At 35.3% G+C, this 13,304-nt stretch overlaps 1 protein-coding gene and 1 long non-coding RNA gene across 2 annotated transcripts in view; both read right to left on the reverse strand.

Annotated features, from left to right (window-relative positions):
- Positions 1-13,304, reverse strand: part of LOC136028353 (microtubule-actin cross-linking factor 1-like) — a gene marked incomplete in the record, with an annotated part of 451,602 nt that overhangs the window by 220,785 nt on the left and 217,513 nt on the right. Inside the window, 3 exon segments of the mRNA XM_065706142.1 lie at positions 1,723-1,964; positions 4,993-5,361; positions 11,153-11,336. Of these exon segments, the coding sequence (XP_065562214.1) occupies positions 1,723-1,964; positions 4,993-5,361; positions 11,153-11,336 (795 nt within the window).
- Positions 5,653-9,466, reverse strand: LOC136028354 (uncharacterized). Its single transcript, XR_010617813.1, has 2 exons — positions 6,907-9,466; positions 5,653-6,870 (listed from the first exon to the last, which is right to left on the reverse strand). It is a non-coding gene; the product is annotated as an uncharacterized LOC136028354 (long non-coding RNA).

Consider the following 13,304-nt stretch of genomic DNA (forward strand, 5'->3'; position numbering starts at 1 on the left):
CTAAGTTTTTATTGGCTGAAAGTTTGATTCAAAAACTGATCTTGCCTAAAACATTAAATCATTATAGAGTATTAAGAGCCTTTGTCCTTCGTCCAGACTAAGTTTTGATTGGCTGAAATTTTTATTCAAAAACCGATCTTGCCTAAAACATTAAATCATTATAGAGCATTAAGAGCCCGTGTCCTTCGTCCAGACTAAGTTTTTATTGGCTGAAAGTTTTATTCAAAAACTGATCTTGCCTAAAACATTAAATCATTATAGAGTATTAAGAGCCTTTGTCCTTCGTCCAGACTAAGTTTTGATTGGCTGAAAGTTTTATTCAGAAGCTGATCTTGCCTAAAATATTAAATGATTATAGAGTATTAAGAGCCTTTGTCCTTCGTCCAGACTAAGTTTTTATTGGCTGAAAGTTTTCTTCAAAAACTGATCTTTCCTAAAACATTAAATCAATATAGAGTATTAAGAGCCTTTGTCCTTTGTCCAGACCAAGTTTTAATTGGTTGAAAGTTTTATTCAGAAGCTGATCTTGCCTAAAATATTATATACATTACAGAGTATTAAGAGCCTTTCTCCTTCGTCCTGACTAAGTTTTGATTGGCTGAAAGTTTTATTCAGATGCTGAACTTGCCTATTGTATTATAACAAATAAAAAGCTTTTAGAGCCTAGAGCCCTTAAGAGCCTTTCTGCTTCGACAGTTTAAATTCTGATTTGTTAAAATACACAAAATTGAGTCACTTGTGGCATTTTCGTCGCATTGTGTCACAGATGAGTAGAACTTCTCTTGTGTCATGGGAGCCTTTCTCCTTCATCCAGACTAAATTCTGATTGACTAAAAGTCGTATTCAGAAGCTAATATTGCCTGAAACAAAAGCAACTTGGCTAAACCTGCCTAAAGCAACTAGAACCTCTTTATTGCATCCTGTATTGTCATTTTAAATGAAGGCTAAACAGGAAAGGAAAAAACCCTCTAAACTTGGTCTACAAGGTACAATACAGAAAAAAAAACATACAAAAAGGCATTTTAAACGAAGGCCATAAAGGAGAGGAAAAAAAAACTTCTAAGGTTAGTCTAAAAGGCTTAATAAAGAGAAGGCCATATAGAAAGGCATTTTAAAAGAATGTCACACAGGAGAGGGGAAAAAACCTGTAAACTTAATCTAAAGGCCCAATACAGAAATGGCCAGACTGAAAGGCATTTTAAACGAAGGCCATAAAGGAGAGGAATAAAAAACTCTCTAAACTTAGTCTAAAAGGAATACCATACAGAAAGGCCTTTTAACCAAGGCCATACAGGAGAGGGAGATTTCCGATCGAATGATTCTCTTCTGAAATTTATATGTCAACCACTTCCATATGAAGCACCTCTGGGGAAAAAAATAATAAAAAATAAGAAATTGGAGCCTTGCGGCCGTAAGTATAGGCAACACAATAGCGTTGCCTCTGATAAAATAGAGGGCACAGTTGACAGTAACTATAAGCAAATTGAACCTGAAACTTTCATTTTTTCCCATACCTTCGTCATCGTTTCTTGAAAATTAAGGTAGACCAAATTTAATTAATTTAGACAGATTTAAACAAATGGAATTCTTTTAATAAATGAAAATTTTATAAAATTTTGGTCTGAAAATTTTTGGAAGACAAGAGGGCCCAGGTTCAAGATTTTGCCCCAGGCGCATGAGAAGCCAGGACTGCTACTGGTAAGCAAAGGAAATAGTACTTACTGTTGTACCCACTGTTCACACTCTTTGATTTCAGCAAAAAAAGTCTGATAAATTGTTGCTTGTCTAAGGTGAATCTCAAGGCACAGTGTAAGCTGAAGCACCCACGACCACTGGGTCTGCATAGCCGCTAAATAGGCTTCAATCGTCTTGCTTGCAGGATGATGCTGAAGCAGAAGGCTTTCTCCTCTATCTTGAACTGCTGTAAACTGTATTTCACGCTTTTCAAGTTCCGGCATAAGAGCCTAAAAATCATAAAATTACATGCAATCAAATGCTAAAAATTATTTTTAGCTCTATATTTTGTAGACCTAAGACACTTCTTTTCTTTTTAGAGTGTACAGTAAGCGAACGGCACAATTTTTCAAAAGTTGCCATTCAGCGCTACTGCTGATTGTACTAGTCCTGTAGCGGCGCAGTGTATTTGAACTTAGTTTGGTACATGGGACCTAGAGATCAAACCTTGCTGAAGCAACAGCGCTGAAGGGCCGAAGCAGGGACCGTCGAGTCTCTGAGTTGATCTGGTACTCTATGCTTTAAAAATGAAATCCTCATTATTTCTGATACCGTTCTATTTATGGTGAGCTTTTTTGCTGAAAAATCTTGCTCCAGTCTTGTTACCATTTCCTGCAGGTTAATTATATTAAAATATTCCCATTATATATATATATATATATATATATATATATATATATATATATATATAACAAAAAACTACTCCAAAGGAACCTGAAGCAAGTTTCCATCTTAGCAAGAAAAAAAGAAAAAGTGTATTATTTTGGTCCGTTGCGTATAAGATAGAAAACGGCTACTTTTGAACAGGAAATCGTTGCGGAACAGGAAACAGAAGCAGTGAAATAGAAGAAAGAAATGGATAAGACGTACCATATATCCTCCATGCATCCCAAAATTACGCTTGCAAAAGATAAGAAAACTACATCAACAATAGATGCATAAAATATCGTATGAAAACTATCTACGTAAGGGGCTTGATAAATAAAGTGTGTTCCAGTTTGCTACATCTAAGAAATCTTCAAAGCTTTTACTTTTTTTCCATCCAGAGGACGTTTCCATCCAAACAGCGTGGACGAGCCATAGTTAATAATATTGTAACAGATTAATCTGTCCTCAGTTAGGAATTTTATAAATTTATTATACTTGATAACCTAACTAACCTAACAAACTAAATGACCTTACAAACTAACCTAATTTGACCTTGCTTTTCATGTGCAGTAGGTGAATATTCAAATTAACATAAGAACAGTACAGTCAGTTATGTTTATTTATAATTAATTTGGGTTGGACCAAACATAAACTTTACAGATATATTAGACATATAGAGTAATATAGAGGTTAAAAAGGGGATATTTAAAGTATGTACAATTGTTCAATGGTTTTTGAATATAGCTAGAACAACGTTAAAAGTTTTCCTGCCTAAATTTTATGCACAAAATTAATCACTGTTGACAAAAGTGCAGATTCTAGATAAACCCCTCCTTATAACCTAGGCTTTGAAACATTTTTTTTCTTTTTCATGGAAAAACTGCTTTTTGGTAGTTCCATCGAAAAAAAAAAAAACAATTAAATTCCGCCCACTAGATTTTGAACAATACATTTTTGCCCTTCCTCCCTAACATGCCCGTGATAGTATCATTTATTCAACACTGTACCTAACCATAAATGGTCAGGTTAGCTTCCTGGTTGATGAACTTCAAAAATTTCAAAAAAATGATAAGCCTTGAAAATAATTCTTTCTTTAAGTTACCCTTCTTCTCGTCATTTGAGAGAGGAAGAAAAGAAGGGCCAAGCCCATTAAGGTTTAAAAGATTATGGAATATATTGTAAAACAGGACAAGGTCCGAAAGATAGAGATAAGAATTAATTTTATTGAAATACGGGGCCTGCCTAAACTATTTCTTGACTCTTAGGCTTCTCTTCCCAAGGAACTGAGAAGTTTCTTGGGAAAAAGATGGCGGACTCTGTTTGGATCATACGGTATATCGGATCTAAGGACAAAAGAAAAGCTAGAACTTAATCTACACAAACAAAAATGATATCAAAATCTCCCATAAATCAGGTCCTTTAAAGTTATTGCATTCAAATATTATCTACAGCAGGATTTAAGAATGAAGTCCATAATTTAAGTACGCTCACAGAAGCTGAAGCTCAGACTGTTCCCGATTAATGTTTTGTCTTCTTTGAGTTGCTGTATGGAATGCCTTACAGGAGAGGAACTTCAGAACAGCAGAAAAGTCTTACTGCCTTTGAAAATAACTGTCTTCACCAGATTCTAAGGATCAGCTGGAGAGACCATGTCAGTAACGACAAGGATTGTATTTTTCTCCTAACTCTCTGGTCTTTCTTTCAGGTTATCTTTACTTATTACTATTATTTTACTTATTACTATTATTTTACTTATTACTATAATATACTTATTATTATTACTATTACTTTTACTTATTTCAAGGCCAGGAATACCTTGTTTATAAAGGTGATGTTATCGTTTTGTTTATTTCCTTTTTGTCCTTTTTAACTAGTCTAAGGCCCAAGTGTTTTTGTTTATTTTTATTTTAGTTTTTGCTCCCATGTATACTTCGCAAAAGTCCTTAGGTCATGAAGGGGTACTACTTCTGTACCGTTAAAAGATAATTCAATACAACTGGGCTAACTAAACATATCTGTTAAATGTGCACAGTATAGGAATTCAATAAAAAAAATTCGAAAGATAATACTTAAAATATAACCCAGACAAATATTTCGGTTATAAGACTAAAAGCCGTCCTCAACGAAATATATGTAAATACGAAAGCAAAGAAACCAAGAACGATCTAACTAACTTATATATTGGTTAATATCATAACGTTGACCTAAATCCCACAAAAAAGTAAAAGTTTGACAGTTTTAGCTTTACAAAAGTTCGGCCAAGATTCTTTGCGAGTCATCTTATATTTTGTATGATATGGAGTCAGTATGGTCTTAAAATTACTTTTAAATGTGTCTCACTCATCTAATTCTAGAAAATATGTATGAGCCAATTAACAAAATGTAGCGGGGAAAGGGCAAGGATTTTCTTCGGGATTTAAAAAAAAATGAAGATACAAAAAGCTTTTTTTTCAAAATCCATGGGGGGGGCAAATTAATTTCTATTTACGTGAAAATAACAAAAAAGCTAAAATGGAAAGGGGGATAAAATTTAAAGAGGGAAATTCTCATCCCTCAATCCCCCTTTTCCCTCTTCCGAAATATTGGCTTTTCAAATTTATCAAAACATACCTCATAATAGTTCTCAATTTCTTGAATATCTAGGCCTTTGGCTGACCAATCCCTGTTCACTTCAATTTCTTCTTTTTCGTTCAACCAAATCAATTCGTTAGTAGCACTTTGCATAAAATCCAGCAAAATATTTAAATCCGATAATCGTTTACTACTATTTGACAGGAGTTCACTGTGCAGTTTCAACATATATGTTAAATGTGTGGTATATATCTGTAGATCTTCGCCACTAAACGCATTTCGTCCTTGCGAGCATTTATCAATAGCCGGTTGAAATCTTTCAATTGCTTTTTGTTCTTTAACGTGTTCTTCTAGTTCTACTTGAACTCCTGGTAGATCAGTTCCGTATTCGGCTTCTTCTATGACTTTCTGAAAAATTAATAGAACTGAAATTACGAATCTAAAAAAAAGAGCTTAATCGTTATTTGTAGTTAAGATCCTGATCACAGTGTTGCTACTCTTTTTTCTTCTTGTTTTTATTTTTTATTTTTTTTAACAAAGAATAATGTTTGTAATTTGTCTGGCTGTAGCTCTTCTTTTTTCACAACAACCAGAAATTTAACGGTTATTTTGTCATTGGATAAGTCTGATCACAGTGTTGCCCAATTCCTCCTCTTTTTTTTTTTTTTTTTTTTAACAAGGATGAATTTTGTGATTCTGTTGTTTTTTTTTTTTGTAACAGCAACCAGAGATTAAACCGTTATTTTGTTACTAGTTGAGATATCTGGCCAAAGTGTAACCACTCTTTTTCTGTTTCTGTTTTTACCAAACATGGATTTTTGTAGTATTACTGTTTTTGTTTTTTTATTATTATTATTATTATTTAACCGTTATTGTTAACAGCCCGATCACAGTGTTGCCACTTCTTTCTTTTCCATTTTTAGCAAAGAAGAATTTTCGTAATACTGTCGATTTTAGTTTGCTTTGCTTGTTTTGTTTTCTGTAACATCAATTAGAGATTGAACGTTTATTTTGTCAATAGTTGAGAACCAGGTCACAATAACCACTTCTTTTTCTTTATCATTTTTAGCAAAGATTTTTTTTTTTTTTTTTTTTTTTTTTTTTTTTTTTTTTTTTTTTTTTTTTTTTTTTTTTTTTTTTTTTTTTTACTAGTGTAGTAGTTTTTTTTGTAGCAGCAACCAGAGATTCAGCTGTTTTGTAACTAGTTAAGCATCTGGTCACAGGGTTGCAACTCTCTTTTCTTTTTGTTTTTAGAAAAAGGAGGATTTTTGCAATTTTTAGTGGTGACTTTTTTTTGTCAGTAACCAGACATCTCACAGTACAACTCATAAGTTGACTCAACGTTGAAACAAGTTCTTACCAAACTGAGTTAATGGCAAATTTCCCGATGGATCGATTGATGAAGACAGATGTCGTGTTACTCGAGGGATACAGTTGTAATTTGAATATAAGGAATAACCCTTAAAATTGAAAACTTCACAATCAAATCAGTAGTGTTACTCACGAAGAGCCCAAGTTATAATTTATTTCTTTTTGCAATGAGAAATAAATTGATCTTCTGTACAGAATCGAAATTGAAACATCTAAATTGAATATGACAAACTCACTTTCCAAAACTAAAAAGTCAACTCGGAACTGGAAAATTTAATTAACATAATAACAGTAAGCCCCCATAAAACTAGGAAAATATGAGTTGAAACATTTTTTTGCTTAAGAATAAAGCTTAAAGAGCAGAGAGAAAATAAAAAGAAAAGGAGATATTCGTGTCCTATTCTTCAATGTCAAAAAGTGTACTTTAATCACATTGGTCTATGTTTGTGACGTGTTTTTGCAACCTAATCCCATTATTCCTTACCTTTGAAGAGAAACGTAAAGCCTTTAAAACAAAAGCCTTTAAAAAGTTAAGCGTTTAAAAGCCTTTAAAAAGTTAAGCGTTTAAAAGCCTTTAAAAACCTTTTCGAAACGAGTGTTCAACATTAACAAACATTAACAAATTAATATTAACAAAAAATAGAGCGTCTCGAGAGATAAGTAGTTGGGTTTTGTCGTAATTCCTAGGAGTCGCCATTACGCCCCTGCCTTCAAATATATAGTTTAATTTACCACACGCTGCGCACCGCTGACTCTTTTCTTTCCCAAAAGTGGAAGTTCATGAGCGTGCTTGAACGAACTGACAACCCTGTTTTACAGAGATTTTTTTTCACAAACGGTCAACGTTGCCAGACGTAGCATGATTAAGCGGGACGTAACATAATCGGGAAACAAAAGCATCCAAGCTCAATTCTATAACTTCACGTCTAAAAACAAAAGAGCAAATATGGTTTTTCGATCAAACTGAAGTAAAATTTTTGGCACACCAACAGTCTACGGATCGTCTGAATATTCATAATTATGATCCTTCAGTATAGGGGGAAAACGCGTATTTGGGGCACAAGGAAACATAATTCTCTCTTTCCAATCTGGCATCAATAGAGACGGTCCGACCTAACTCCGCCTTTTTTATACCTAGTTACTTTGTAAGAAACTAAAAAGAAAAAAAGTTTTTTAGTCGCAAATTTCTCTGTAGAGAAAATGTGTCAAGAAAGACATGCTTAGTCTAACCACAGTTGAGAAATCAACAAAGGAAATAGCTAGCTATCCTAAAGAATTATAGCTTAATAAACAAAATATGGCTGCGCGTCTGCTATAATTTGTGGTTTTTTAAATTATTGATGACTAGATTCAAAAAGCTCAGCTTATTGGCAAAGTACCGACGTACAAACTTGTTTTGTTTTACTCGGAAAGCCTTTTTCTTTGACTATCAAAATACGAGTGGAACAAATTGGAGACATGTTTTTTTTTTGCTGTGTTAGAAACGGGCTTCTTTTGGGAACATCCATAATTTTTTTCCTAAAAAACAATTTATAATTCTCTTTTTATTTGCCGAAGTTTTTAAAAAAAGAAGCTCAGATTTTTGTTTTGACTAAATCCTGCTTTGTGGACAAATGGCTAAAGAGTGCAACAGAGATAATAGTGGCCTCAATTTATAAGAATTTTGGTGAGGGGGTGCATTTGTTTTCAGAATCCTTAGGGGGGGGCATTTTTTTATTTTTATTTGGTCAGTGAAAATATAAAAAATGCGATTTTCAACGGAATGCCTTAAAAGCTGGGGGCAATGCCCCCCCCCCAGATGATGTTCCTCAGCGCGAAGAGTTTTTTATTAGTCCTATTCACTTTTGATTCCTCTTACTAGGATATTTTTTTTCGAAGCACATCGGAAGGATAAATTAAAGGTAAGACTATTATATATTTTCACACATAGCCTATATTCTAGAAAGGAGATATATATTCCAGAGTTTTCCAGAGAGGAGTGGGATACTTCAAAACCAAAGTATCCAGCGTTTTAGTATTTCCACAAAAAGATTTCAAAGGGCCTAGTAAAAGACATTTGACAACTCAAAATATGAAAACTTATGGAACACTACATGGAAATATTCATATTTCAAGAAGAGGGGAGGAAAGTCACGAAACCTCCACCCTGGGTCGGTAGCTAAACAATGCACAAACAACAGGAAAAACAATGTGGAATTAATATAAGACAAAATCAAGAGAGAAACAAGAGCTAAGAGCTCATATGGTACTTGTGACAAGGCAAGAAGAGCTACGAGCCAAGAGCTCATATGGTACGAGCTCTAACAAAATTCTAAGAAAAAGCTCTAACAAATTCAAAATATCAAAATTCATTAAGATCCGATCACCCTCTCGTAAGTTATAAATACTTAATTTTTTCTAATTTTTCTTCTCTCTTTAGCCCCCCAGATGGTCGAATCTGGGAAAACGACTTTATCAAGTCAATTTGTGCAGCTCCCTGACACGCCTACCAATTTTCATCGTCCTAGCACGTCCAGAAACTCCAAACTCGCCATATCACAGAACCTCTCCCCCCAACTCCTCCAAAGAGAGCGAATCCAGTACGGTTACGTCAATCACGTATCAAGGACATTTGCTTATTCTATCCACCAAGCTTCATCCCGATTCATCCAATCCAAGTATTTTCCAAGATCCCCTCAACTCCCCCCAATGTCAAAAGATCTGGTCGGGATTTGAAATAAGAGCTTTGAGACATGAATTCATTCTATATATCAAATTTCATTAAGATCCGATCACCTATTCGTAAGATAAAAATATCCCAATTTTTACGTTTTCCAAGAATTCCGGTTTCCCCCTCCAACTCCCCCCAATGTCACAGGATCTGGTCGGAATTTAAAGTTAGAGCTTTAAAGCACAAAATCCTTTTAAATATCAAATTTCATTAAGATCTGGTCACCCTTTCGTAAGTTACAAATGCCTCAATTTTCAAAATCACCCCCCCCCCAACTCCACCAAAGAGAGCAAATCCTGTCCGGTTATGTCAGTCATGTATCTTAGACAGGTTTTTATTCTTCCCATCCACTTTCATCCTGATCTCTCCGCTTTAAGTATTTTCTAAGATTTCTGGTCCCCCAACTGCCCCCCCCCAATGACGCTGGATGCGGTTGAGATTTAAAATAAGAGATCCGAGTTACGAGGTCCTTCTAAATATGAAGTTTCATGAAGATCCGATCACTCCTTTGTAAGTTAAAAATAAGTCATTTTTTCTAATTTTTAATAATTACCCCCCCCCCAAATAGAGCGGATCCGTTTCAATTATGTAAATCACGTATCTAAGACCTCTGCTTATTTTTCCTACCAATTTTCATCCCGATCCCTCCAATCTAAGCGTTTTCCATGATTTTAGGTTACCCCACCCTTCTAAATATCAAGTTTCATTGAGATCCGATCACCAGTTCGTAAGTTAAAAATGCCTCATTTTTTCTAATTTTTCAGAATTTACCCCCCCCCCCCCCAACTACCCCAAAGAGAGCGGATCCATTCCGGTTATGTCAATCATGTATCTAGGACTTGTGCTTATTTTTCCCACCAAGTTTCATCCCGATCCCTCCACTCTAAGTGTTTTCCAAGATTTTAGGTTTCCCCCTCCTAACTCCCAATGTCACCAGATCCGGTCGGGATTTAAAATAACAGCTCTGAAACACGATATCCTTCCAAAAATCATATTTCATTAAGATCTGATCAACCGTTCGTAAGTTAAAAATACTTCAATTTTTCTATTTTTTCCGAATTAACGGGCACCCCACTCCCTCCCCCAGATGTTCAAATCGGGAAAACGACTATTTCTAATTTAATCTGGTCCGGTCCCTGATACGCCTGCCAAATTTCATCGTCCTAGCTTACCTGGAAGTGCCTAAAGTAGCAAAACCGGGACCGACAGACCGACAGAATTTGCGATTGCTATATGTCACTTGGTTAATACCAAGTGCCATAAAAAAGGGTTTAGTTTAAATAAAGCAGTGGAAGAAAGTAAAAAGCAACATTACTGTAAGCAAGGAAAACATTAAAACTTACTACAAACTGGAACTATTCTGTAAATAAGAAGACCGCCCCTCCTTAATCCCTTGCTCTTTACGCTAAAGTTTGAGTTTTTATCACAATTCTTTAAAAAAGACTGCTCTAACACAATTACTGTTGAAATCCAATGAAAATAATTTTTTAAAGAACTTTAGGGCTTAGCAAAAAGATTGAGGAATTGAGGAGGGGGGGGGGCAGCTCTCCTTATACACAGAATGATATTTGTTTTAAGTTTTAATGTTGCTCCTTATTTTCAGTTGAAGAGACTTTTTGTTATTTAGTAGTAATACGCTCCAGGGGAAAAAGAAGCCATCAAGCACGTTCTTTGACTCATCAAAGTGCTAAGATCCTACTTCTTTCTGCTCAGATTATTGTTTTCTATTTCATTTCAGCGCACAGATCTTACAGCTCAATGAAAAATCTCCCGGGCGCAGCCTCTGAGAGGGCGCCAAACTGTTTATTTCTTCGTCAAAACTACGATCTAACTACGGGGGGGGGGGGAGTCGAAATTGTCCCCGAGAACTAAAAACCCTAGCTAGGCCTCTGATTATAAGCGTCAGTTTTGTTACAGCAGACTCAAACTATATACATTGTTGCATTATTATTATATCTCATGTCAAATTACAAATTTATTTCGGGGGACAAAATGACCTAATAATAAAAGGAAGGAGATTGTATTCCGTGTTTGCTACAAAAAAAAACTACTTCTTCCAAAAATATACATGACAATCTTTATAATTTGACTCCAAGAGACAAAAATATGAGAGCTCACCAATTTGGATTTGACCCATTCTGTGCAGTCACGAAGATGTCTGAAATGTTCGTTCGTTTCGAAAAGTCGTGATTCCAGTGTCGATCGGGACATACGGCTCTCATCTAAAGTCGACAAAATACTGACCAACCTACTTTGAAACATAGTTCGCAATGAGAGCCATCTCTGATGTATTCTTTGAACCCTAAAAATATAAACATGACAGTAACTGCAAACACAGTGGAAAATAAGCCACTACCCCGAAAATACTGTGGTATAAAATACCTTTTTTTTCGTAGCTATTCCCGGAAAGAACATTACCTATACCTGCCAAGGATGCCTTTCAGCATCAATGAATCAAACATAGAGTAACCACAATAGGAATGAAGTTTTCTGATCTTTGATGTGTTTGTCTTTATTAGAAAAATTTACAGTACTGTGGCCATCCGACTTTCATAAAACTTTCATCTTAAGTAGAAAAATGGTGTTGATCGCAATGAGATCCATCTTTGTTATATCCTTTGAACCCTAAAAGCATTAATATGACAATAATTGAATACTTAGCGGGAAACAAATGAATACCCCCAAAAACATATGGGACTCTTTCATGTTTTGACGTATCGCCAGAAAAAGCACTACAACATCCCCCTTCAAGCCCCGGGCTTAAAACATGTGAGTATCTGTAATTAAAACAGCGTAAGCGAACTAATAGTGAATTTTTCATATCCTCAAAATACATTTGTTTCTTAGCAAAAAAATTCGGTAGCATGATCACGCAGCTTTTATATAGCTCTTACCTGAAGTCGACGAAATGGTGATCAACCGACTTTGAAATACAGATTGCACGACAGCCCCAAAGGATGGGCCTCTGAGCATTTATGATTAAAACATAGAGTTAAAGCAATTAGAGTAAATTCTTCTATGGTGACCAAATGACTTCAGAATTTAGTTTTTGACGAGAGTCATCTTCAGTGTATTCTTTGTAGACCAAAACATAAAAATGGCAATAACCGTCAACATGGCGGGAGATGAACCACCGCCCTGAAAACACTGTGACTCATTTTTTTATATTTTGACTGATTCGGAATGCTTTCATTTATTAGCAGAAATATCCAGTAGGCACAATAATGCGGCCTGAGACACCTCTGATCTAAAGTCAATGACAATCTGATTAACCGACTTTGAACCATTGTTCGTAATGATAGCCATCTTTGATGTGTTCTATGAACCAAAAAAGACGTAAATGGGAAAACTATGTCGTATGTCAATTTTAAATTCTATGTCAATTTAAATTCAACCTGCCCGAGACTCTAGGCGGGCATGCCTTTCAAAAAGCTAACAAACAAGTATTTGTCCAATAAGAGTCATACTTACTCCCGCCATTTACCCGTGCCATTTAACCAAACAAATGGAAAACTATAGGTTTCACCGTTCAACTGCGAGTCCAGAGGACTTGCTGGTCATGTGTTAATCCTATGACATGGTATTCCACCTTAAGATTACAAGCGGCCAAGTCTATTAGGCTTAGGTTCGCCTGCGAGTCCAAGCAAATTCATTCCCAGATTTTGTATAAAAGTCCAGTGGACATTGCCCGTCACGCACCAACTCAAAATCAATCCAATTCTTTCAGCCCTTAGTTCTATGACTATCTACCTTAGTTCTGCCCTAGGAATGACACATTAACGGGTGAAAGATAGACTTATCTATCAACAAATGAACTGACATCATTTTTATACAATCCTAATAAGGACTTGTGCCAGGTTTACATCTCACTCACCTGGACTATCTGTCTTGGAGGTTTTGGGTATGGGTTCACACACAATAAGTCTCATGACAGATTTTAGGACGTTGTGAAAAGCAAAAAATATTTTGTGGTCTCTATTTATACTGATTCAGAAAAGAAATTTCCAACTGAATATCAATAAGATTATTCCATTTAAAGTTTAAAAAAATATAGCCTAAATAAACGCATGAAACTAGCCCCCCCCCCCCCACCTAAGGTCCCTAGGGATTCGTAATTTATTTAGACTAGCTTAAAAACGAAAAAGAAAGACGGAGTTGAAATTATTTTGTTTTTTTTTTGTTTTGCAAAACGCCCAAAAAGGCCAGCAAAACTGAAGGTACTGTCACCTGTCTTGGTTATATATACTCCAAGAAAAAAAAAGCTGAAATC

Source organism: Artemia franciscana, chromosome 6, assembly GCF_032884065.1.
Source record: "Artemia franciscana chromosome 6, ASM3288406v1, whole genome shotgun sequence".
Lineage (NCBI taxonomy): Eukaryota > Metazoa > Arthropoda > Branchiopoda > Anostraca > Artemiidae > Artemia > Artemia franciscana.